The 25,349-nt window shown below is 34.6% G+C and overlaps 1 protein-coding gene across 4 annotated transcripts in view; it reads left to right on the top strand.

The window, feature by feature from the left end:
* The window catches only part of ryr3 (ryanodine receptor 3), a 165,697-nt gene that overhangs the window by 24,232 nt on the left and 116,116 nt on the right, over positions 1-25,349 (top strand). For 2 of the 4 annotated variants that reach the window (XM_056445345.1, XM_056445344.1), the window contains exons 2-12: positions 349-468; positions 4,814-4,912; positions 7,157-7,177; positions 10,179-10,253; positions 13,808-13,886; positions 14,596-14,708; positions 17,392-17,491; positions 18,035-18,128; positions 19,493-19,567; positions 19,903-20,059; positions 21,923-22,087. In XM_056445345.1, coding sequence (XP_056301320.1) covers positions 349-468; positions 4,814-4,912; positions 7,157-7,177; positions 10,179-10,253; positions 13,808-13,886; positions 14,596-14,708; positions 17,392-17,491; positions 18,035-18,128; positions 19,493-19,567; positions 19,903-20,059; positions 21,923-22,087 — 1,098 coding nt within the window. The remainder of the gene's footprint in view (positions 1-348; positions 469-4,813; positions 4,913-7,156; positions 7,178-10,178; positions 10,254-13,807; positions 13,887-14,595; positions 14,709-17,391; positions 17,492-18,034; positions 18,129-19,492; positions 19,568-19,902; positions 20,060-21,922; positions 22,088-25,349) is intronic. The other 2 variants (XM_056445347.1, XM_056445346.1) reach the window with 1 other exon arrangement.

Here is a 25,349-nt window from a genome sequence, read left to right as displayed (position 1 = left end):
TGGCTGGAATTTTTTTTTTTTTTCTGATTGTTTATGGAACAGGCCACTTTTGACCTTCATTTGGCCATGTTTTTGTTCTTCATTTATCTTTTATTTTTTTTATTAAAATTTTCAGAACAAGTAGCATAAAGCAATGAGTAAACATAAACAGTATGCAGTATTTTTGAGGGAAAAAATAAAGAAAAAAAACAGCAGTGTGGTCTAATTCAAAACAATATTCAAATCTCTGTTTTTTAATGTTGGTTTCAGTTTGTTAACATATTATTATAACCTTAAGTAAAAAAATAACCTAAAATGAATGTGTTTGCTTTCATATGTAAGTTAAATTCACTGTTTCTGTTTCTACAGGAAGATGAGGTGGTGCTGCAGTGTGTCGCCGCCATTCAGAAGGAGAATCGCAAATTCTGTCTTTCAGCAGAGGGACTCGGCAACCGCCTGTGTTATCTAGAGCCCACATCAGAGGCCAAGGTAAAGCTTCATGTGTTCTCAGAAACTAATCACAGATAAAATAAAAAGTCTATAGCTTTATATTATGCTCTATCTTTTTTTTTTGGTGTCAGAACATATACAGTTGAATTCAGAATTATTAGCCCCTCCTGTTTTTTTTTTTTTAATTTCTGTTTAACAGAGAGCAGATTTTTTCAACACATTTCTAAACATAATAGTTTTAATAACTCATCTCTAATAACTGATATATTTTATCTTTGCCATGATGACAGTAAATAATATTTGACTAGATATTTTTCAAGACATTTCTATACAGCTTAAAGTGACATTTAAAGGCTTTAAAATAGGTTAATTAGGTTAACTAGGCAGGTTAGGGTAATTAGGCAAGTTATTGTATAAAGATAGTTTGTTCTGTAGACTATCGAATAAAAATATAGCTTAAAGGGGCTAATAATTTTGACCTTAAAATGGATTTTAGTCTGTGCCTATGGCGTAGTGGAAAGTGCACCCACACATGCACTCCGGTGTTCGCAGCGACCCGGGTTCGATTCCTGCCTCGAAGTCCTATGCCGAGCCGTCCCCACTCTCTGCTCTCCACACTTTCCTGTCAATTCTTACTGTCCTGTCAAAATAATGGTGAAAACCCCTAAAAAATAATTATAAAAAAAAAGCTTTTAAAAAATTAAAAACTGCTTTTATTCTAGCTGAAATAAAACAAATAAGACTTTCTCCAGAAGAAAAAGTATTGTCAGACATACTGTGAAAATTTCCTTGATCTGTTAAACATCATTTGGGAAATATTTTAAAAAGAAAATTTAATTAAAGGGGGGCTAATAATTCTGACTTCAACCGTATTGTTAACGCTAATACTTTTTCATCATTTAAATAAGCACAATAAAAATACCATCACGGGGATGGGGACAGAAATAACAAGATTGTAAAAAAGTTTCAATCTTGAAAGTAAAATGTTTACATTTTTGCATTGTTTTATTTAAAAAATAAATGTTTTTGAAAAGTGGTTTTACAATTGGTTAATATTTATTTAATATTGAAGTTCTGAATTTCTAAATAAAGTTAGAATATCATCACATTTCTAAATAATATATACTTCAAAATAAAAAAAACATTGTCTTTTACATGTGTTCAATAAATGTTATTTATTAATTGATCAAATAGTATTAATAGTATTAATAGTAAAATAGTATTATATCATGATATATATCATTGTCAGGAAATGTAATGATTTATATCATGATGTTATATTTTTGTGATATTGCCCAGCCCTACTTCAAACTCTCCACAAACAACAGTGCAGATCACAGAAAAGCAGTTTATGGCACTTACAGTAGTTACATATACACATACACCTAGTTAGTATGTTTTGTGTTTGATGGAATACTTTTAACAATGCAGAAAGAAAGTAACATGACTAAAAAAACTAGTAAAACAGGGAGGCTTTAAATTGGTTGGAAGATATTTGCCTTTGTTATGTTGTCCTCTAGCAATACATCAAATTAATGGGAAGAGATTCATGTAGTTGAAAACCATGGCAACAGCAATTGATCCTAGTGCTGTGCGCCATACTTTCCATGCATCAGGAGGCAAAGCAGTAGATGTGTGAGCATCTCTATGGTTATGTGAACTGGATCTACTGAACCCGTCCTTGCCTGGGCTCTGAAAAAAAAGGTGGATAACGATGATGATCTTTCTATTATTATATAAAGTATGGATTTTCTTCATGCATATCAATCAATGAATCCATATAGATTCACCTGCAGTGTTTGTGTGAAATGGATAACCTTCAGTGGCACTAAGATGTCTGGTGTAATTGGCTGTGTGACGAAGGAGATAAAAGTGTCAGCCTTTACTATACTATCATGCTTTACCATCACCCTGCTCTCTCACATATACCTTAAAAGCTATAAATGGAAACACATTTTATGGGAAACACGTGCATAAAGGTTATGGATCATATATGCTTTGCGGGTCATAATCAAGGGCATATTATGGACTCTCATGTGTGCAGATTTTATACGTGGAACGTCATTTCAGTGCTAAGTGTGACCAGTCAAAATCTCTGAAACACACACACACACACACTTGTTTTTATGTTTTACGAGGACCATAGGCATAATTTAATAATATAATAAAACGTGTTTTATAATATAATAAAACGCTTATTAAAAGACCTTACCCTACCCCTTAATCCAACCCTCACAGGAAACCTGCCGCACATTTTAAATGTTTAAAACACCCTGATAAGTATGATTTTTAAGCATTTTCAAATACGAAGACACAAGGCATGTCCTCATAAACCACCTTAATAGAGTACAACTAGGTCATACCAATGTCATTATACCATTTTGTGTCCTCGAAACACATAAAAAAGTACACACACGCGGTCATATATATATAATATAATAATATTCAAGCCTGAAATTAAACATACACCTGTATATGGGAGATAGGTAGTGTTTGCGATACCATAAAAGTCACACACTTTGTTTATATTTTTATTTATTAATAATATATAGTTCAATTATTTTCATTAAATATTATTGCATATTATATTATACAGTCAAGCCCGAAATTGTAAATATAATAACTTTGGACTTGACTGTATAATAATAATCTACATTATAGGTATACACACACAAATATAATTATATTATGATTAATTAATTATAAATTTTATTATTTCTTTATTTTAATACACCATAATGTTTATTAGTTTTAATGTGGTGTGTTTAGTGTATATAATTGTTACGTTATCTAGTTTTGCATGGCTCCACAAAGCAAGCCAGACCCATAACAATAAATTTAAAAATTTAAATGAATGAGGAACCCGGAGCCTCATCTCCCGTTCAAAAGAAAAAAACAACAACAAGACGAATGACCAAAGAAATAGCGTAAAACCCTTTTATCTGCACATAAAATAAAACAAATTAAACAACATTCACTTACCTCCCAACTAACCACAAAACATGAGAAAACTTAATAAAACAAAAGGCACCCTCCTTATATCATGTGTCTCTGTATAGATCCCAATAAGTCAACACTGTGAAATTTCAACAATATCGCAGAGCAAATACAACAAGTTTTTTTTCCCCACAAATTAACAAAACAAGACGTGAAAGAGGAGACTCACCGATCTTTCAGCCCAGTTAAAATGGACTTCGCCAACACGCCAGCAAACTTCCATGTGTCGACACCTGATTCACCGCACCTATGCGCTCATAATGAAAAGTCGGAAAGACAGCGGATAGAGGCGGAGGGAAAAGAACCACAACAAACAGAGGCATATACAACAACACAAAGAAAAGAAAAATATACATATATATTATATATATATATATATATATAATATAATATATATATATAATATATATATATATATATATATATAATATATATATATATATATATATGTATATATATAATATGTATATACATATATACATATATATATATATACATATATATATATATATATATATATATATATATATATATATATATATATATATATATATACATATATATATATATATATATATATATACATATATACATATATATATATATATATATATATATATGTATATATGTATATATATATATATATATATATATATATATATATATATATACATATATATATATATATATACATATATATATACTGTATATATATATTATATATATATATATATATATATATATATATATATTATATATATATACATATATATATATATATTATTGTTTTAATAAATAAGAAAAATACATACACACAGACCAATTATCATGGATAATACTATGGAAGTGAAAGGTTACCGGTTTCCAGCTTTCTTCAAAATATCTTCTTTTTTTGTTCAACATACGAAAGAAACAAAGGAAAAGTTGATCATTTTTTTTTTTGTGAACTGTCTCTTTAACACCCGCAAGGTCGTATGTCAACACAACTCAGGGTTTATTTGTCTACACAGAGGAAGATGTTTGTTATTAAAGGATTTATAAAGTATAAACTCAGTTAAGACCGTAGTTATCAGTAGGTGACAGAATGTCCACTTTCCCAAGGCAGCTGAACCAGACAGTCGAGGGGCTTTAAATAGCAGCCTGATAAACAGATGCAGGGTGGGAGAAACTTCTCTAGACCAAGGGTTGAGCTCAGCACTTGCCCATGTTAATCCTCGCTGACCTCTCAAGCTAATCCCAATAAACACATATCGGAAACAAACATATATATATGGGCCTAACGGAAGCTTTGTGTTTGTAAACATCACCAGTCTACCAATTAGAAGGGCTTCATCCGTAATCAAATGACAAGCAAAGCACCTATATGTGTGTTTCTCTCTGTCCACAGTATTTTCCTCCTGATCTATGCATCTGTAACTTTGTGTTGGAGCAGTCGCTGTCTGTGCGGGCTCTGCAGGAGATGCTCGCCGGCCAGAGCGGCGAAGGAGTAAGTAAACAAATTACTTCCATTACAGGGTTACTATACTGGATAGATCACTGCCTTTTATGTTCATTTACAACCTTTTAATTTGGGAGCATTTACAATGCGATAGGGAAGTATATCGGTGAATCAGAAAAGGTGAATAAAAAGCTACATTTAAATTGATGAGCAAATGCTAATCTCAGTGAGGTGTAAGCATTTTTGATTCATATGGTAATATACCCTTAGAGTACAATTATTTATTATTATGTCATTCGTTGTTATTAGAACATTTTGTGTTTGAAAAGAACAAAAATGGAAACCACATTCTCTCCAGAATTCTTTCTAGTGGAAATTGTAGTAGCTGGAAAATTACATACACTGTAAAAAATACTGGGTTCCACAAAAAATACTGGGTTTGTGTTGGGACAACATGAAGGAATTAAGTTAATTAATTCCTTAAATTTTTTTTTTTTTTTATTTTTTACAAATTTAAGTGGATTGAACATAAAACAATTAAGTTGACCCCCCCCCCCCAAAAAAATCTCAAGAATAGTGTTGTTTTACCTTATTGCATATTAGTAGTTTAAACAAACAGCAAACATAATTTTTTGAGTGTATACAGTACACTGCCAATCAAAAGAAGAGTCAGTAATACTTGTTTTTGTTAATGAATTAATATATTTATTTTCTGTGACACATTTTTTGATGAAATATGACTTGTATATGTACAGTATATAAAACAAACACTAGCTCTTTTGAACTCTTAAATTAATCAATCATCCTGAAAACGAATGGCGACATGGTTTCTGTGAACACAGAGTGCAATAGCACCGTTTTACCTTGTAAGCAGTGCTTGTTCTATAAATATTTTTTATTTTCCTTTTTCGTTTTTTGAATTTTAAGAAGTGTTTGTTAAAGTGTTGTACTTAATGGATCAATCTCAGGCTTTAATTATGATAAAAAGGTGCAAGACTCTGTACTTTAAAGCTCTGGTAAAGAGTTAGAATCATATAAAGCTTGACACAATCACGAAGAAATGAAAACTATTCATTTAAAGTTGTTGGTTGCATGTAAAAAGAATTATGTATTAAATAAGTTTATTGCACAATTTGGGGAATTTTGAGAGCATAAGAAGACTTCCTCGATATTTGCGGTGCTTCACGGGTGTGGGTGGAGCTTAATATCTCTGTTGAAAACCTTTGCTCACTGAGACTCTCTAATTGGTGGAATTTCTTACGAAGAAAAAAACCTTTAGAAAAATCCAACAGTTTGCACTCTTTTAATAAGCAAATCTGTTTGCTGTTTATAATATCAATACAATTTTATTTATCACCAAATTGTCACATTAGAATCACTTTGATTTATTTATTTATTTATTTATTTAAGTAACAAAAAATACTACTTTTACAGTACTTATACTACTTTTTACACTTTTAATTCAACCTTGGTAAAGATGCTTCCAAATTGGGTTCCACACAATTGCTTCATGTTGTCCTAACACTAATCTATTAAGTTACTTTAATAGTTTTTACAAATTTAAGTGGATTGAAAATAAAACTATTAAGTTGTCCCCCCACAAAAACTCAAGAATTGTGTTGTTTCACCTCATTTTAAATAAGTAGATTGAACAAGCAGCAAAAGTAATTTTTGAATGTGCATAGAGTTAATTAATAAGTTAAATAAGCCGTAGCTCTTCTGCATTCTATATGACATAGGGTAATAAATCATGAATAATGACAGATATATTGTGCAAGGCTGACCGCAGATAAATTGCAACTAAAATTGACATTGGCAGATTCCAGAAATTGCTTTATCTTTCCAATCTGATAATAATGCAAAACCATTTTCCCATTCAAACATAGATTTACTAACAAATGCCGGTGAGGTATGTATTGTCATAATAGGATAAAACATACTGCCATGCTGTAAATGCCTATGATAGTATGGTACCTCACCTTCTGCTTTGCTTTTTTTCATCATCAGTAGAAAGTGAAATGAAAATTCTTTCTGTTTTGTTATTATTTTTATAGCTAAATATACATTTTACTGAAGTGATTTCCAATGTTTTTGCCTATGGTCTGCCTCATCATTTAGTAACATTCAGTTCATTATATCCTGCAGCCCATTTAATGTCAAAAAAGGCAACGAGAATGGGTTTAATTAATTTTGTTTTATGGTCAGACATAATGAACTGAATGTGCTAAAGCGGTGAGGGTTTTCCCAACTGCCTTCTTTAATCATGTCTGTATCTCTGTTCGTCGTTGCAAGAATCCTGATCATGAGCAATGGGTACGTTTACAATTCATCGACCATCAAGTATGCATGAATGTCAATCCAAATTCTTTAAAACGAAAAAACTTACACAGTACACCTTCTGCCCAGTGCCCCAGTGTGATTTAACTCATGGCATAACCCCACTAATACAGATCTCAATGCTAACCCTGTCAGAAAACCGGGGTCTATTTCCTTTAACTCAAGTTTTTGTCTCCCTCTCTGTTTTTATGTTGTGATTGAGAGTGTGAAAATGTTCCTGTGGCCCAAAGAGGATGAATGGACTTGTCAAACCCAGAACCTAGTGGCCCTGAAATATGCAAATCCCAAAATAAAATCTACTGGCTAAGCATGTTCTGCAGAGGGCCATTTGAATGCTTTATTCGCCTTCCCTTCAGCACAAAATGGCATGCCCAGTGTTTTATTTCATGTTTATTTTTTTCGCCACAGCATTTTTAAAATGAGATTGTCACAGTGTATATTTTATTATCTCTGTGCTGTGTTTCTGTTGTGCAAACATTAATGTGTAGGTGAGAATGAGTTTATTTGGAGAACTAGTTTGAGTTGTAATACAGATTTATGTCATTTAATTAATCAAGTCAATGTTTTATACATAACAATGTAAATGTTTAATGCCCTTTGTGGGTTGATAATTTGATGTTTTGTGTTAATGAACAACTTATGAGTTTCTTCTTGCATTTGAGCTCTAACACTGTCAAATTTCAGGAGTACCAGTGACGAGGAAATGATCTGGAATGTCAATTCCGGAATAAATGAGTCTTGGTTTATGAATGTGCATTTTTTTGGTCTCTTTCCTATTTTTTGTTTCTTCTTTTGAATGTTTTGCATATATTTTCTAGTTTAGAAATAGTGTGCTATGCTACTTTAGTAACAATACTTTAGTATAATATACATATAATAAATATATAATATACTACCGTTTAAAAGATTAACTTTTGTGAGATTGTTTTAAAAAATAAACGAATGTTATTCCATATAAAGTGCATTAAAATGATTAAAGTATTTTTACAATGTTTAAAAATGAATTCAATTAAATAATTCTGAGAAAAAACAGCTTCCAAAAAAATTTGATTCTTTCAACATCAATCACAATGAGTATGTTTACATAATCAATAATTTGATTTTAATATGATTAAGACAATACAATAAGACACCGATTAAGAGTCTACCATGTAAGCAGCGATTTTGATTAATTTAATCCTTGTGATTTTATTAAGGTCATAATCGAACTAAGCAGAAATCAGATTAAGGCATGTCGATTTTTGTAGCATTATTGAAGTGCAGTACAGACATGTAAACACCTTAATCAAACTATTACCGTCGTGTAGGATTTTCACCTCATTTTGTGATAGGATAGTCCTACAGAGTCCTACAGCACCTACATAGTCAGTCCACAGACACCTGCATCACAAACATTTTTTCCCATTCGGTGTGTGGTATCAAATTCCATTAAAACAACACTCTTCCAGCAGTTCATACTCGCATCCAATATCTCATTTGTCACGGGGGCATGCATAAAATGTTCCTGAATGAAAGTGAAAGTGCCAAACTGCAGTTAAAGTCAACAAATTAAAAATAAAACACCCAAAATTACATGAAACTCCGGAGGAAATGTGGACAGCACGGTGGCGCAATGAAGTAAATCGAAGTACATGCTATAACATTCAAAAAGCAACTCATGTAAACACTTTAATCTTATTGTCTTATTCAGATTAAGGCAAACAATTCGATTACAGATGTCCATATAAATAGTCAATGTTTGTGAGCATCAGATCTTCATAATAGAATTATTTCTGAAGGATTATTTCCACTACTAATGAAATAAGGGCTGCTGAAAATTCATTCTTGCAGTGTTGCAGTAATACATTTCAAAATATAATTATATATATTATAGAACATACTCAGATATTTCTCACAAAATGCAGTTATATATCTCTCAACTATGACAACTTTTCATAGCTGAAATTTTATATCTTAAACTTACATAAAACATATAAGCAGGATTTTAAGAAATAAAGACAGAACCCCAAGACTTACAAATTAAAATTGCAATCATTGTCAGATTATTTAGAATAGTGAGATAAAAAATCCTAAATCATGGTGGAAACTATGTAGTTTCTATAGAAAACAGTCATTTTAAATTGTAATAATATTTACACAATATTACAATATTACTACTGTATTTATGGACAAATAAATGAAGCCTTGGTGGATGTAAGACACTTCTTTTAAGAATATTTAAAAATCTTACTCCCTGATATTTTGAATAGTAGCTTATATTTAATTAACTATTAAATCATTTTGTTTGTGCATTAAGATGGCCTCTTAACCTTTTTTTTGAAAGTCCAGCTATGTTGCCATTATTTGGATTTTTTTATTGATTTAATGGAAAAACATAAAACAAGCAAGCTGTCTAGAAGTTGTATTTTCTGCTTGAACATGAATCTAAACTGTGCAATATCACAGTGCCTTATAGCCAAGGACTGTGGTTTATCATCTGATGTTTCAGCAGACAGCAGGCATACTCTTACAGCAACAGCTGGGAGTACCAACAAGTTTCAGCTTTCCTCTTTGTCAAAGTCATTCATTTTTGGACTGCCAGTGAAGAGTTCAAATAGCATTCACTCAAACAGACTAACGAACAATATCACCTTCTTTAAACGACAAATATATTGAACTAAGAGAATTATATTTTTCTCCCAATGCATTCAGAGGCTTATAAGACGGGTAAGTATACAGTATTTACTCCTTTCTTCTCTTTCTTGTGGGCCATTTTTGCTTTTTCTGGCTGTTTTTTTTGTTCCACATCTTCTTCACATTTCCTCATCTATGGTACAACAACGAAATTTTGGTCTCGTTCAACAACTGAATGAGAAGTTTCCTTTTAACATCCACCCAGCATGTTTTTCCCAGTTTCAGTGACTCTTTAGTTTAGCAGTGAGCAACTCTAAACCCTTGCATTGAGTTTGCTAACAGCGTTTTGCTCTCTCTTCTTCAGGCAGCGCAGGGAGGTGGACATCGGACACTGCTCTACGGTCACGCTATCCTCCTCAGGCATTCCTTCAGTGGAATGGTGAGAATGCGCCACACAAATTGAAGCCAGTGGGGAGAAGGATTAGGCAGCCTGTCACAGCTTACAGCTCACACAAGTCAACTTCGTGATCAATGACTCCCTGCAGTATATTGAGGGAAGATGGGAATATGTAAATATGCCTGAACATCACAAATGACATGACTGGCATATACTTCAAGAGGATATTTAGATGTTTGTATGATCAATAAACATTAAAGGGGTTTACCTAAAAATGAAGATTTTGAGGCTATATGTTTACAGGATAATGATCACTGCGTTTTGAAAAAGTTTCACCTAAACACACAACAGTATATGCAAAACAATATACATTTACACTAGTGCTGTCAAACGATTAATCACGATTAATTTCATCCAAGATATAAGTTTGTATTTACTTTTTAATAAGTTTAAATAAGTTTATATTTACTATATATACAGGGCTTAACATTTTTTTGATCACCAGCCATTGTGGCTAGTAGTTTTCCAACATTACTAGCCACTCGCCATTTTCACTAGCCACAATTTTGTTGTTGAGAAAATATATTGTACATGCAGAAATTTGACTTTGGCATGCTAAAAATTTACATTTTTAAAATTTTGTGTTATTTCCATGCCTCCTCGTTAATTTAACTTTTATTATATTTCTCATTACTTTTTAGGGCTCAACACAAAAAATGTTCCTTTTTTTTGTCTGGCCTCACCAAACTAATTATTTCCTGATCATCAGGTAACTGTAGATAAATGGAGAGTTAATCCCCTATTAAAGAAATTATTGTAAAGGATGATAATTAAACCATATTAACAAAAATAACTGCAAGCAAAAGAAAGCAGGTGAAAAACATTCTGTGTGCCATAGTGAAAGGATAATCACGTGCACACGGTTCACGTTAGGCCCAGTAATAATCTGTTCAAAGAATGGTAAAAGCGAAAGGGGCAACAGCGGCTGCTTGCAAAAAAATCTGGAGCTCTTGAAAGCAGCCGGACTGTGGGTGCACGACAGGGCTGGAGTGGGACTCCTTTTCAGCCCTGGAGTTTCAAGTCTTAGACCGGCCCACCTCAGTTCATGACTGACAATATTAAATTAACGTCATTTCCAATTCAGTTTCTAATGACACTATCACGTCTTTTTCAAGGAAACAGCTGCTTTAGAACTTCAAATGTTTTTCATAAATATGAGAACATTAAAGAGTAGGTACATCTCCAACACTATTCTTTAAAACATCACAATGTTTTTTTCCTGCCATATTTGAATATATATTCTGTGCAAAATTGTTTATAAATATCCAGTCCTTTGTAACAGTGGTCACACCAAAAATAAAAATAAAATATGTACACCTATATAAGTAACCCGAACATTATTATATGTCTTAACACTAAAAATGTAAAAAAAGAAGTACTCAGGTGAGGTTCAAACTCGGGTCGACGGCGCCGCATCTTGATGTGCTGACCACTGGACCACAATGTCACTGTTATTTTGGTGTGTCTGGAATAACTGACATATGCAAGACTTTTAACCACAGCATTACTTACTATTGATGGCTTAATCTTTTTCTCCCCTTTTTAGATTTCTGATCAAGTTATGTCAGATTTATTAATGTAGTGAATCATCTGATTTTCATTAAGCAGGTGTAATATTCATTCATTTTAATTATTCGAATTCTTATTTTCACTAAGGTGCCGCTGTTTAGGGTCGAATGATAGTTACATCATAATTAATCTGCAGGCTGCATTTTGCTCACGGGGCTGCGAGAAAATAAATAAAAAGAGCGGAGCTGCGGCAAAATAATGAATAAAAAGCAAGGATCACCTGTGTCTCACTGTGTGCCTCTTATTCGGAATTCGGTATGCTTTCTTTCGCTTACGCGAATAGTTATCAAATGTGCTGCTTCCCAATTCTAAGAGCACATTTGCGCGCATATTGACAAACGGTCTTAAAATAAAACACTAATCTTTAGGGATGAGGCAATTTAGCGCTGGCAATTTAAAAATTATTTTCAACCAGCCAAAGTGGTTAGTGGGGGTGTCTGTCTAACCCACCACAGCTAAAGCTAGTGTTAATGTCAAGCCTGTATATATTATATCACGCCCCTGTTACTTTTTTCCCCCTGTTAATATATATGTGTGTGTGTGTGTGTGTGTGTGTGTGTGTGTGTGTGTGTGTGTTTGTGTGTGTGTGTGCGTGCGTGCGTGCGTGTGTGTGTGCGCACTGTGTATATTTATGTATATACAGTCGAAGTCAGAATTATAATTAACAGAAAAATAATTCAGGGGGCTAATAACTTCAACTGTAACAGACTTCAACTGTATGTATAAATACACAGACATACTGTACATAACATACCAAATATGCATAAATAAATATATTTGCATATATATTTATATTTATATATGATTTGTAATATTATATATAATTATATATTATATAATTAAATTATAATATATAATATATGTAAATAACAAATATATATTATACAATATAGTCATGCATATTTTCATTAAAAATATGCACAGAATGCACAACTATATATTTTAAATATGACTTTTTATTTTGGATGCGATTTAATAATTTGACAGCACTAGTTCACACATATCTGCTAAATGGCCAAAAGCACTGTTCTGTGTATGCCAACCCAGTATTTAGAGCTTTCATCTTAGTAAACAATACCTGTAGGGAAGTGCCGACGTGCCGTTTATGTATAATTTGCATCTACACATTTGGTTGTAATGGGAAGTAAATCCACACTTTGCTGATGAAGCTTTAGGAAACAGTTAAGCAACATCAACGCTACCACATCTCTGCCATTATTCTTTGTGTATAATGGCGTATTTTTTTTAAACTTGCTTTTGCTTGTTGATTTGTATAATTTAATTAGATTGCTTGCAAAGTGTTCAGCGCTTTGAGAAGTTGCTTTTAAAGGTTCTTATTAAATAAATGTATTATTGTTATATATTTGTTTGCATGTGCCTTCGATCAGCACTCCTCCAACATAGTATGCACATGCATGACATAGTTTTCAAAGACTTTTATTTTTGGTATTTACACAAACGGCTTTTTCAAAAACATCCTGTTTGAAACCTGTTTTCAAACTTATTATGCGCTTTTCTGTTCGTCAAATGCTGTTGAACAGGTGGAACATATAAACTTTTCCTATTTTTGGCTGAAAATGTTGTGTAAATGACCACTGAGATTCTTTCTTCTGTTGTACACAAAAGAAGATATTTTGACAAATGTTGGAAAGCCACTGACTAGTACTTGTGTTTCCTACTATAGATGTCAAAAATATAAGTTTTTTTTGCCTTTAACAGAAAACAGAATCTCTTAAATATTTTTAGGGTATTGTAAAAGGGTAAGTTTGTTTTACCCAGTTAAGAGTAAGTAATAGATGTCAGTTTTCATTTTGAGTGAATTATGCCTTAACTATACAGCTTGAGGTATGTGAACTTCAAATTCAAGTGGTATTTTCCCATTATGCACTGGACTTAATGACTGGATCTTATTTCTGCTTGATTAATCATAGAATTGATTTACATCTGTTTCTTCGATTTCCCCACAGTATCTGACATGTCTGAAGACTTCCAGGTCTCTTACAGATAAACTGTCTTTTGATGTTGGTCTTCAAGAGGATTCAACTGGTAACATCAGAGCTATTTTTCTATTATTTGGACACTAATGTAGTATTTATTAATCATTTAAATGTTTACATCTGCATGATTCTTATTTGAGTTTTTTTTCTGGAATTAATATGCCAATATTTAAAATGCCAAGGTAACTGTTGTTTTATTAGTGTTACATTTAATTATTTAATTTTATTGTATTTTGCTTAGATATTTATTCTACTTTGTCAATTAACCATAACACTGAGCTTCAAAGTATTTAATATAATTAATTCATTTTATTTTATTTAATCTTTTTTGAATTAATATTAATAAATTAACCAAAAAATACTGAACAACAGCTCACTTAATGTGTGCAGTGCGCTAAATCGACGTGCTTCAAAAATAAAATTGATGACCCAATTTCATTTTTGGATTAATTAACCTCCTCAGGCCTCCTTCTTGCTGTGATTGACATTTGAACCACAGCTAACAGATGCAGTGCTAGGACTACTTCCCAAGCTTTGAAAAGAGAGCCAAAATTAAACATAGATATCATACTATTTTTGTGTATTGTGTCACCCAGAAAAGAGGATATCCATATCGACATCTAAGTTTCCGAAAGTTCTTATTGGTGATCTCAGTTCATCGCGGTCAAAGGTTGATTGGGTCATTGACAGCTGTAGTGCACTGATGAACTGTTTCTTTATTTACATCTGCTCTGCATCCTCTATTTGTACTACAAAAGGGGAAGCTTGTTGGTGGACAATTCATCCGGCATCCAAGCAGAGGTCAGAGGGTGAGAAGGTGCGCATTGGAGATGATCTCATCTTGGTCAGCGTGTCCTCTGAGAGGTACCTGGTGAGTACCTGCTGGGAATTGAGTTTAATACTACATCAAGCGCCAGGCTTACTAAACAGGGCAAACCAGCATGAGATTGCATACTCGTAAAGGATTAAAGTTATGCAGGTTAGAACTATTATGTTTAGAAATGTGTTGAAAAAAAATCTTCTCTCCGTTTAACAGAATTTGGGTAAAAAAATAAACAGGGGAGCTAATAATTCTGACTTCAGCTGTATTCAAAACAACACTGCGGAGCCGCTAGAATAATTTTTGGTAAACGATGACATAAAAATTGATCTGTATTCTGAAAGTCTTAAGCCAGGTTTCCTTTCTAACGTGAAGCAAATCCTTTCAAAGTTTGCAAGAAAAGAACAAATCCCAAATGCAGATTAAGCGCATTTTCATGAATTGTTAGAGGGGCTGACTGTAGTATTGGTAACCAGCAATAAAAAAGTAGATTATAGACAGCTGATTATTCATGTGGGTGTAATGTTCGTAAGAGTTTGTACAGCAAATCTTTTTCCATATCCCATTACTCGCATTAACACTTTTTTTGTGAATTAAGGGAGGTTTGTTTGAAATTTGGTATTTGGCATCAAATCAAAGTCTATGTGAACAACACTTTTTTGTATTTACCAGTCAAGTTGTTACAGTAATTTCATGGCAATTTACTGGTTTTACTGTTTGAAAAGGGCTAATGGTTAAAATTTCCCAGATAAACTTTTAAGCTGAAAAGTTTTTCCATTATTTTTCATTATAATTTCATTTGTGTCTGGCAAGATGGTTTCGGCAGATGTGCTGACAGTTAATATACCTCTTTCATACAGAGGGAGACCATCAGGTTTAATCAAGTAAGTCCTCGTGGTGACGTGCTGAGCCTGCCAACTGAGCACTGAGCAAAGTGGATGCACTGACAGAGCGAGAGAGAGAGAAAGATGTTTTATCTCACACTCATGGACCCACTTTTCACTTCTGTCTTGTTTAGGAATTATATGTGACCAGCAGGGTGGTTTCGGTATTGGGTTCTAAAACCTTTATTAAAGAACCGACCTCGAAACTGTGAATAGCAGTGCATATATGTACTGTTGAAGTCAGAATTATCAACCCTCATGTTTTAGTAGCCGACATGTATACTTTTCCCCATTTTCTGTTTAGCGGAAAGAAGATTTTTTTCAACACATTTCTAAAAATAATAGTTATAATAACTAATTTCTAATAACTGATTTATTTTATCTTTGATGACAGTACATAATATTTTATAAGATATTTTTTAAGATGCTAGCATTCAGCTTAATGTGACATTTGAAAGCTGAACTGGTTTGTTCTGTAGACCAGTGGTTTCCAAAGTGGGGGTCATGGGTCAATGAGCAGGGGTCGCAGGGAGCAGGGGTCGCTTGGTGAAAAATTATCATATTTTATCCATAACCTACAGAAGATTAAAAAAAGTGTTTAATACACTGTAAAACCCAAAAAGTTAAGGCAGCTCAAACCATTTGAGGAAACCAATTGCAACAAATCCTAATTAGTACTGTGAACTTACTCCATTTAGGTTGAAGTAATGAGATATTTAATTACCTCATTACCTTCAACACTCAGTTTAAAACTCTTTTTAAATGAGTAGAATTAACTTAACAGTAAATTTAAGTTAACTGCACTCATTTCATTTTATAAACTTGGCAAATAAAAACCCATCAGCCTTTCAATTAGTTTTTTTTTTACCATTGGATTGCAACCTCTTACATCTTTACGGCAATCACATAGGCTACAATAAAAACAAAGACCATGAATGAACATGGAGGATGGTCTTCAAGTGGCGGTCTCCAAAACTAAAGCAAGAATAGACTTTTTTGTGTAAACATTGTGCCTACCATTCTCATTTGGTGAGGTTAATATTAAATTAAACAACTGAATAAATGACTATAAAAGTCTTGTTTTTATATTGTTGTCAATATGCTCATGTTTATATAGGTTTTTTGATGTGTGTGCATCATTTTGTGCAATATGTATATGTTTATAACCACTTCCGAGGATAGTTGGGGCTGCGATTAACTGAAATGTTTTGGGAACCCCTGCTGTTGATAATTAAAAAAAAAAAAATTTACATAAAAGGGCTAATAATATTGACCATAAAATGGTTTTAAAAAATTCAAATTAAAATGGAAATAAAACAAATAAGACTTTCTCCAGAAGAAAATAATATTATAGGAAATACTGTGAAAATTTCCTTGCTCTGTTAAACATAATTTGGGAAATATTTGAGAAAAAAAAATTCACGTGAGAGCTAATAAGTTTGACTTCAATAGTGTATATAAATTGAGCCATTACATAATGCTTAATAAATAGTGGAAGTCATAATATAATTTAGACACTGCTGATAAAAACCGATTTCGATCAGCTCAGTTACTATGTTTTTGTTCCCCCTACGGATTCAGTACAAGTCCTGGGAAAGGCAGTTACTGTTTGTGTTTTCTAGACAGTAATCTTTTAAAAACAGATTTGTAACTCAGCTGCTGACAGCACAGTCAGGCTGGCAGCATCAAGGCCGCATGCCAATGTGTCTTTTCCTGTTCACTTTCAATATATCTTTCTCTTGGTCTCCAGTGCTCTTACTTCATTTTTCTTCTCGAGTCTACAAGCTCGTTCAAGCACAAACACCTTTACATTGTTAGTTTAGTCAAACACTTGTTTCTCTTCCTTCCAGCACCTCTCCATCTCCAATGGCAGTATTCAAGTGGATGCATCTTTCATGCAAACCCTGTGGAACGTTCAGCCGACCTGCTCTAGAAGCAGCGTGGCAGTGGGTAAGTCAGTAAAAGATGATGATGCCGATCATAAACCTAAATCTATAACAACGAATTAACTTGTTCCTATGCCCCATGGTGAGAATTAAAGGAGTAAGTTCTGTTGAACTGCAAACAGTCAACTATCACTGAGGTGTTTTTAAAACTGGGTACAATGAGGTGACTCAACGAGATGGGTACTATGAGATGTATATTGAATATTAAAGAACTGTATAGGCAATTCAAAGAGAAAATAATCTGCAAAAAACAAAACCCAGTGATCGCAAAAGAGTTTTGGCCACAGAAATGTTTGTGCTACTAGTGTCACTTCAAAAAAACAAGTGCAATGTTATTTTTTTGATGGATAAAAATTAAGCACAAAGTCAAAGTTTCCACTATGTACATGTATAACAGTTTATATTTGAAATTATTAAATAACATTTTGAATTGTAGTTGACTACACTAGAATTGCAACCTATAACACACTAGTTACATATGGAAAAAGTTATTTTTACAAGGATAATTGATGTTAGCAATTGTCTCACCATTCTCTTGTCTCTGCAGGATATCTTCTGGGTGGACAAGTGATGCGCCTGTTTCACGGGCACGACGAGAGTCTCACTATACCAGGATATGAGCAAAGCCAAGAGCAACAGAGGTGAGCTGTCTACTTGTCTATGTATTAGGGGCGCGCCGATATGGGAATTTTGGCCAAAATCAGTAACCAATGACCAAATAATTTTGAAGCCGATTGCCGATATATAGGACGTTAAATATTATTTTTTTGGAGAATGATTGAATGACTGAAGAAAGGTCTCCACACTTTCAATCATAAAAAATAATAATAATAATAAAAAAAACGTTGAGATTAAGTGACAAGGAGTTTAAAGGCAAAAGTTTCGGTCAACTGTTGACCATTGTCAATGCCAATGTAACGGGAGCCATCTTAATTTGAGGAGTCACACAATAATTTAGGTCACACGAAAAAAATAGGGCAGACACATACAGTGAACAAATGATTTTATTTTAAGCCTTAACTGCAGAAATGTTTGAACTGATCTCTGAACTTTTTTATCTATTCATTTCTTTAGCCAAATGTCTTTAATATAAATAAAATCTATTGCTTCACACAAAATGTATGCATAAATGAAACAACCAAGTCGAAGCATACTCATCTGCTTTTGCAAAATCACAGAAACCACAATCAAAACTCTAGTGGGCTAATTTTGTGATTTTTTTTTTAACTGATAATATTCAAATTAAAATAGCATTTATTACTATCTATCTATCTATCTGTCTGTCCGTCCGTCCGTCTGTCCGTTTGTCTGTCCGTCCGTCCGTCCGTCCATCCGTCCTGTCCTGTCCTGTCCTGTCCTGTCTTGTCTTGTCTTGTCTTGTCTTGTCTTGTCTTGTCTTGTCTTGTCTTGTCTTGTCTTGTCTCGTCTGTCTGTCTGTCTGTCTTATCTGTCTGTCTGTCTGTCTGTCTGTCTGTCTGTCTGTCTGTCTTGTCCATCTGTCTGTCTGTCTTGTCTGTCTGTCTGTCTTGTCTGTCTGTCCGTCCGTCCGTCTGTCTGTCTGTCCGTCCGTCTGTCTGTCTGTCTGTCTGTCTGTCTGTCTGTCTGTCTGTCTTGTCTGTCTGTCTGTCTATCCTGTCTGTCTGTCTGTCTGTCTGTCTGTCTGTCTGTCTGTCTTGTCTGTCTGTCTGTCTTGTCTGTCTGTCCGTCTGTCTGTCCGTCTGTCTGTCTGTCTGTCTGTCTTGTCTTTCTGTCTGTCTATCTTGTCTGTCTGTCTGTCTGTCTGTCTGTCTTATCTGTCTGTCTGTCTGTCTGTCTGTCTTGTCTGTCTGTCTGTCTGTCTGTCTGTCTTGTCTGTCTGTCTGTCTGTCTGTGTCTCTCTGTCTGTCTGTCTGTCTTGTCTGTCTGTCTGTCTGGTACTATTGTTCTGTCAGTAGGAAATAAATAAATTTAACAGAAAATATGAATCAGTGTGAAAAAATGTCTGCTAATTTCATTATTTTCACAGAGTGGTGAACTATGAGGCCGGTAAAGGAGGGTCCAAGGCCAGATCTTTATGGAGACTGGAGCCTCTCCGGATAAGGTGAAATTAAACACACACTTACTTAACTGCTTGTGCACACACATACACACTCACACACAACTCCTGTGGGCTAAAACTGCAGTAAATGTTTGATGACCAAGACTTGTTGTTCCTCATCTGTCTTTTCCAATTATGCCCAAAAGAGTAGTTCAAAGTCAGGTCAGTGAGCAGTGCATCTAATCCATGACTGGTAGAAAAATCGAAAGGTTTCCTACTCTTCTGCAAAGCTCCATTGACCGATTTAGCATTAAAACGGTTCCCATCTCATATTTGATGGAATGTGTAGAGAATGAAAAAGGTAGATTCACAGGGGAGCCTTTTCACTTGAATTGTAGTTGGAGTGGGAGCCACATGAGATGGGGTCAGCCGTTCCGTCTGCGCCATCTCTCCACCGGTCACTACCTGGGCCAGACTGAGGACCAAGGCCTGATACTTTTGGACAGAGAGAAGTCGGACACCGCTGCAACTGCCTTCTGTTTCCGGCCAAGCAAGGTTTGATCTGAGTAGTACATAGATTAAATGAATACAAGTTAAGTACATTCACCGGCTTTTTTGAGGTATTGTTTCAGAGTGCATCTGTTAGAAGATTAAATGCAAAACACAATAAATATAAATTCAGTTCTCTGCCTAAAGCTACTATAGGTATTAGGGATGCACTGTATATCGTTTCAGCATTGATATCGCAATGTGCACATCTGCAATAGTCACATCACAATATATGCAATGTTGAGTTTAAAATATAGTTGAACAGGAGACACACAATTGTATTTAATTACTGTATTTATACAGAGTTTATACCGTTTATTTACTTGTTTCTAGTCTAAATATCTACAGTTCAAAGGGAAAACTAGATTATTTTACTTACCCCACTGGCAGATAATTTTAAGGAAATACTCTTGATTTTGCCTTGTTTCTTCTGAAGGTGAAGCAAAACAATATTTTACTTGGTTTAACAATTTTAGATTTTTGGACTAGGAACAAGTCAAAGCAAAGTAAGAAAAGGATTTTTTGCGTTGTGATTATTTCATTTCTGTAGCTGAATAATATTAGACTCATCAGAAAACTGTCAAATAGAGCTATTCAAACTATCTTCTGAAAATTCTTATCGTATTATGTATAGCAAACAAATAAAATATCGCAATATCAGATTTTTTTTCAATACCTTGCAGCCCTAATAACTATGATAAAGCTACAGCTCTAGTTTTAAGAATTAAATGTTTTTAAAAAATTATAATATTCATATTTTTGTTTTTAAATTCTCAATATAATGGCCTTATTCACGTGCATTTTAAGGGGCTTATCGTTACTTTGATGAAGTAAAAATTGTGAGGGATTTAAAAGTGAAACAGATTCTAGTACTAAAGTTTCAATTCTCAATTTTTCACAAGCATAATATTTGAATTTAACAAGAATATAATTTAATATAAATGAATATAATAATTGAATATAATTAAATATAATTGAATATACTTTTTGTAAATAATATATGAATTTAGTTGGAAACATAATTGATCCCTAAAGTGACTATACAAGTGCGGGGAACCACAAATACTTTAATAAAAGGGCTTCACATGTCTGTTTTTACATTTGTCAGTAAAATGGTCCTCTTTATTGCCATTGCAAGTGCAAATGGTTCCTTTGTCCTTATCAACATTGTACTGCAAATGTTGCCAAATTGAGGCAGTAACACCGATTAAAATGCAAAATGAAATAAATGAGATGAATCATTGACTTTCACACAGCTATTGGACAAAGTGACTCTTTCAAGCCGGCAGATAGCTCTGTACATCCCTCACATGGTCGCCCACTGAAGCTAAGCAGGTCTGCGTCTGGTCAATATCTGGATGGAAGACTACATGAGTCGTTAATCTAAGATCCTGGCTCTCTGTGGTCATAAAAAATCCCAGGATATCCTTCAAAAAAGAGTAGGGGTTTGACCCCTGTGTCCTAGCCAAATTGGCCTTTGTCCATCGTGGCCTCCTAACCATCCCCACATCATAATTGTCTTCATCACTCTGTCTCCTCTCCATCAACTACACCAAAAATGTGTAAAGCGCTTTGAGCGTCCAGAAAAGCACTACATAAATGTAAGGAATTATTATTATTATTATTATTATTTCAGATTGTGGCCCAGGGTTTAGATTCTTTAAGTGCTACATCTCGTTCCCAATTACCAATGCTCAGTGTATTATTACTGTAAGAGATTCATTAGGCATCCTCTGCTGCAACAAGCTGTTTTCCGAGAGGTCATGCTGGCTATTTTATCTCAATAAAGCTTCAAATGTTTCACTCTTGCTGTACAAAGCGACGCGTTGACAGGATCAGCTCATGCAGTTTGTCAATTTCCCTTCGCAGGAAAAGATTGAGTCCGGCCCAAAGCGTGATATTGATGGAATGGGGATTGCAGAGATCAAATATGGCGATTCGGTCTGCTTCATCATGCATGTGTCCACGGGCCTGTGGCTGTCCTACCAGGCACCTGATGCCAAATCTTCTCGTCTGGGACCCCTGAAGAGAAGGGTAAGAGATGATCCGTGTGTTTTCTTTGTCTTAAAAGATTGAAACTGTCACTATGCCCCTTCTCCAAGTCAGACTTGCGCTTTGAATGACACACACACATCTTTAATGACACCATTCAGCGTAAATTATGATCCCATTAAAGATTATGGGGCTCACAGGATGGTCTAATGTTGGCTCAAGCTTAACCGCAGGGACTTCTGTGTGGAGTGAAGGATATATGAGGCCATGGTTTAAATGTGATAATGAGGTAGGCATGGTGATAGTGTGTTTTTGGGGAGTGGTCAGGATTACACGTTCACATGGACTGCACATCTTTCCAGAGCCCTGCTATGCAGCTTAAGCCTGGGCTAAAGGCCAGAAAAAGCATGCCACCTTTACACACAGCTTATGGAGCCAAAGGCTTGTCTTTGGTGACACACAATTTGATCTTCTCTTCTGAAGTATTGAACCACTATTTCATATTTGTAGCTTATGGAAACTGATGGACAAACGAAGGCTTTGCTGTAAGAACCAGGTGCAAAGTGGAAGATAAAATCTATAGAATTTTATTTTATTTTACCCTGAATGTTGCTACCTAAAATAACAAAAAAGTGATGAGTATGAAAATAGAAGGCACTGATCAGGACACTTTCATCAGGAAGAATGGGCACTAATGCTCTTTCAATGTTATTTTAGATTCAAGTAAATTATCTTCTTTTTAACAGATTGCTGAATTCTTGAAAGACACACAGCTTCATAAAAAATAATATTGGACTAAAAAATATAAGAAGAAAAAAATAAGAGGACTTGAAAACTGTTTATTATGCACTGGGTTTATTAGGTATGTGTTTGAGTAAAATGTTAACATTTGTTTTATTCTACAGTGCATTCGGAATGTATTCATAGCGCTTCACTTTTTCCACATTTTTTTATGTTACGGCCTTATTTAAAAATGGATTAAATTATTTTATTTTCTCAAAATTCTACACCCAATACCCCATAATGACAACGTGAAAAAAAAAAGATTTTTTTAAAATTGTTGCAAATTTATTAAAAATAAACCTGAAAAATTACATGTACATAAGTATTCACAGCTTTTGCCGTGAAGCTCTAACTTGAGCTCAGGTACATTCTGTTTCCACTGATCATTCTTGAGATGTTTCAGCAGCTTAATTGGAGTTCACCTGTGGTAAATTCAGTTGATTGGACATGATTTGAAAAGGCATACACCTGTCTATATAAGGTCCCAGGGTTGACTGGGTGCATGTCAAAGCACAAACCAATCATGAAGACAAAGGAATTGTCTGTAGACCTCAGAGACAGGATTGTCTTGAGGCACAAGGCTGGGGAAGGTTTCAAAAAAATTTCTGCTGCTCTTAAAATTCCTATGCGCAGTGTCCTCCAATATCCTTAAGTGGAAAAAGTTTGGAACCACCAGGACTCTTCCTAGAGCTGGCCAGCCATCTAAGCTGAGTGATGATCAATAACCCAATTGTCACTCTGTCTGAGCTCCAGCTTTCATCTGTTGAGAGAGGAGAACCTTACAGAAGGCCAACCATTTGTGCAGCAATCCACCAATAAGGCCTGTATGATAGAGTGGCCAGACGGAAGCCACTCCCCGTCTGGAATTTGCCAAAAGGCAACTGAAGGATTCTCAGACCATAAGAAACAAAATTCTCTGGTCTGATGAGACTAAAATTGAACTCTTTGGAGTGAATGACAGGCGTTAGGTTTGGAGAAAACCAGGCACTCTAATATCACCAGGCTAATACCATCCCTACAGTAAAGCATGGTGGTGGCAGCATCATGCTGTGGGGATGTTTTTCAGCAGCAGGAACTGGAAGACTAGTCAGGATAGAGGGAAAGATGAATGCAGCAATGAGACATCCTGAATGAAAACCTGCTTTAGAGTGCTCTTGACCTCAGACTGGGGCAACAGTTCATCCTCCAGCAGGACAGTGACCCAAAGAACACCGCCAAAATATCAATGGAGGGGCTTGAGTGGCCCAGCCCGAGCCCAGACCTAAATCCTATTGTACATCTCTGGAGAGATCTGAAAATGGCTGTACACCGTCTCTTCCCATCCAACCTGATAGAGCTTGAGAGGTACTGCAAAGAGGAATAGGCCAAAATTCCCAAAGACAGGTGTGCCAAGCTTATGGCATCATATTCAAAAAGACTTGAGGCTGTAATTGCTGCCAAAGGTGCATCAACAAAGTATTGAGCAAAGGCTGTGAATCCTCATGTACATGTGATTTTTCAGGTTTTTTATTTTTAATAAATTTGCAACAATTAAAAAAAAATCTTTTTTCACATTGTCATTATGGGGTATTGTGTGTAGAATTTTGAGGAAATCAAATAATTTAATCCATTTTGGAAAAAGGCTGTAACCTAAAACAATGTGGATAATGTGAAGCACTATGAATACTCTCCGGATGCACTGTACATGTCAACTTACAGTAACTCTAACCCCAACCCTATGCCCAACCTAACAGTCTACTTACAATCAAATGAGAATTAGTTAGCATGTAGATGCAATGTAACTTAAATTCAACAAACAGACCATCAATTCAATTCAATTCAATTCACCTTTATTTGTATAGCGCTTATACAATGTAGATTGTGTCAAAGCAGCTTCACATAAAGGTCACAGTAAATTGGAACAGTGTAGTTCAGTTTGTAGTGTTTAAGTTTAATTCAGTTTAGCTCAGTTCAGTGTGGTTTAATAATCACTACTGAAGGTCCAAATGTTGAAGGGCAAATCCAACGATGCGCAGCTCTACAGATCCCGAACCATGCAAGCCAGTGGTGACAGCGGAGAGGGAAAAAAAACTTTTCTAATGGCGGAAGTGAAGAAAAAAAACCTTGAGAGAAACCAGGCTCAGTTGGGCACGATCATTTTAATTTCTCCGCTGGCCAAACGTCTTGTGCAGAGCTGCAGTCTCAGTGGCGGAGGCTGGAAGCTGGCCTCAGCGAAGACTCGTCTGTCTCTGGAGCGTCACAGGAATCAGTCTCATGTTCTCCACTCTTCCATGACCATCACAGTAGCTGCTCAGGATTCGGCCTGGTCCAGGATATGGAAACCTTGGGATCATCTCGTCGTTGGTCTTGGATCGAATCAGTGGCTCTGCATAGTCTGAGGGCCTCGGGAAGAGTATCCCCAGGTGGAAATAGAGAATAAAGGAAATAATTAGCGTAAAATCAAAATAAAGTATGAATAAAAAATTTTCAGTTTGAACACACTGAAATTAATAATTTGTTTCACAGCTTTTTACTGACTTTA

Source organism: Danio aesculapii, chromosome 20, assembly GCF_903798145.1.
Source record: "Danio aesculapii chromosome 20, fDanAes4.1, whole genome shotgun sequence".
NCBI lineage: Eukaryota > Metazoa > Chordata > Actinopteri > Cypriniformes > Danionidae > Danio > Danio aesculapii.
Note: the sequence above shows the minus strand (reverse complement) of the source record. Positions and strands in the feature narration are given on the sequence as shown.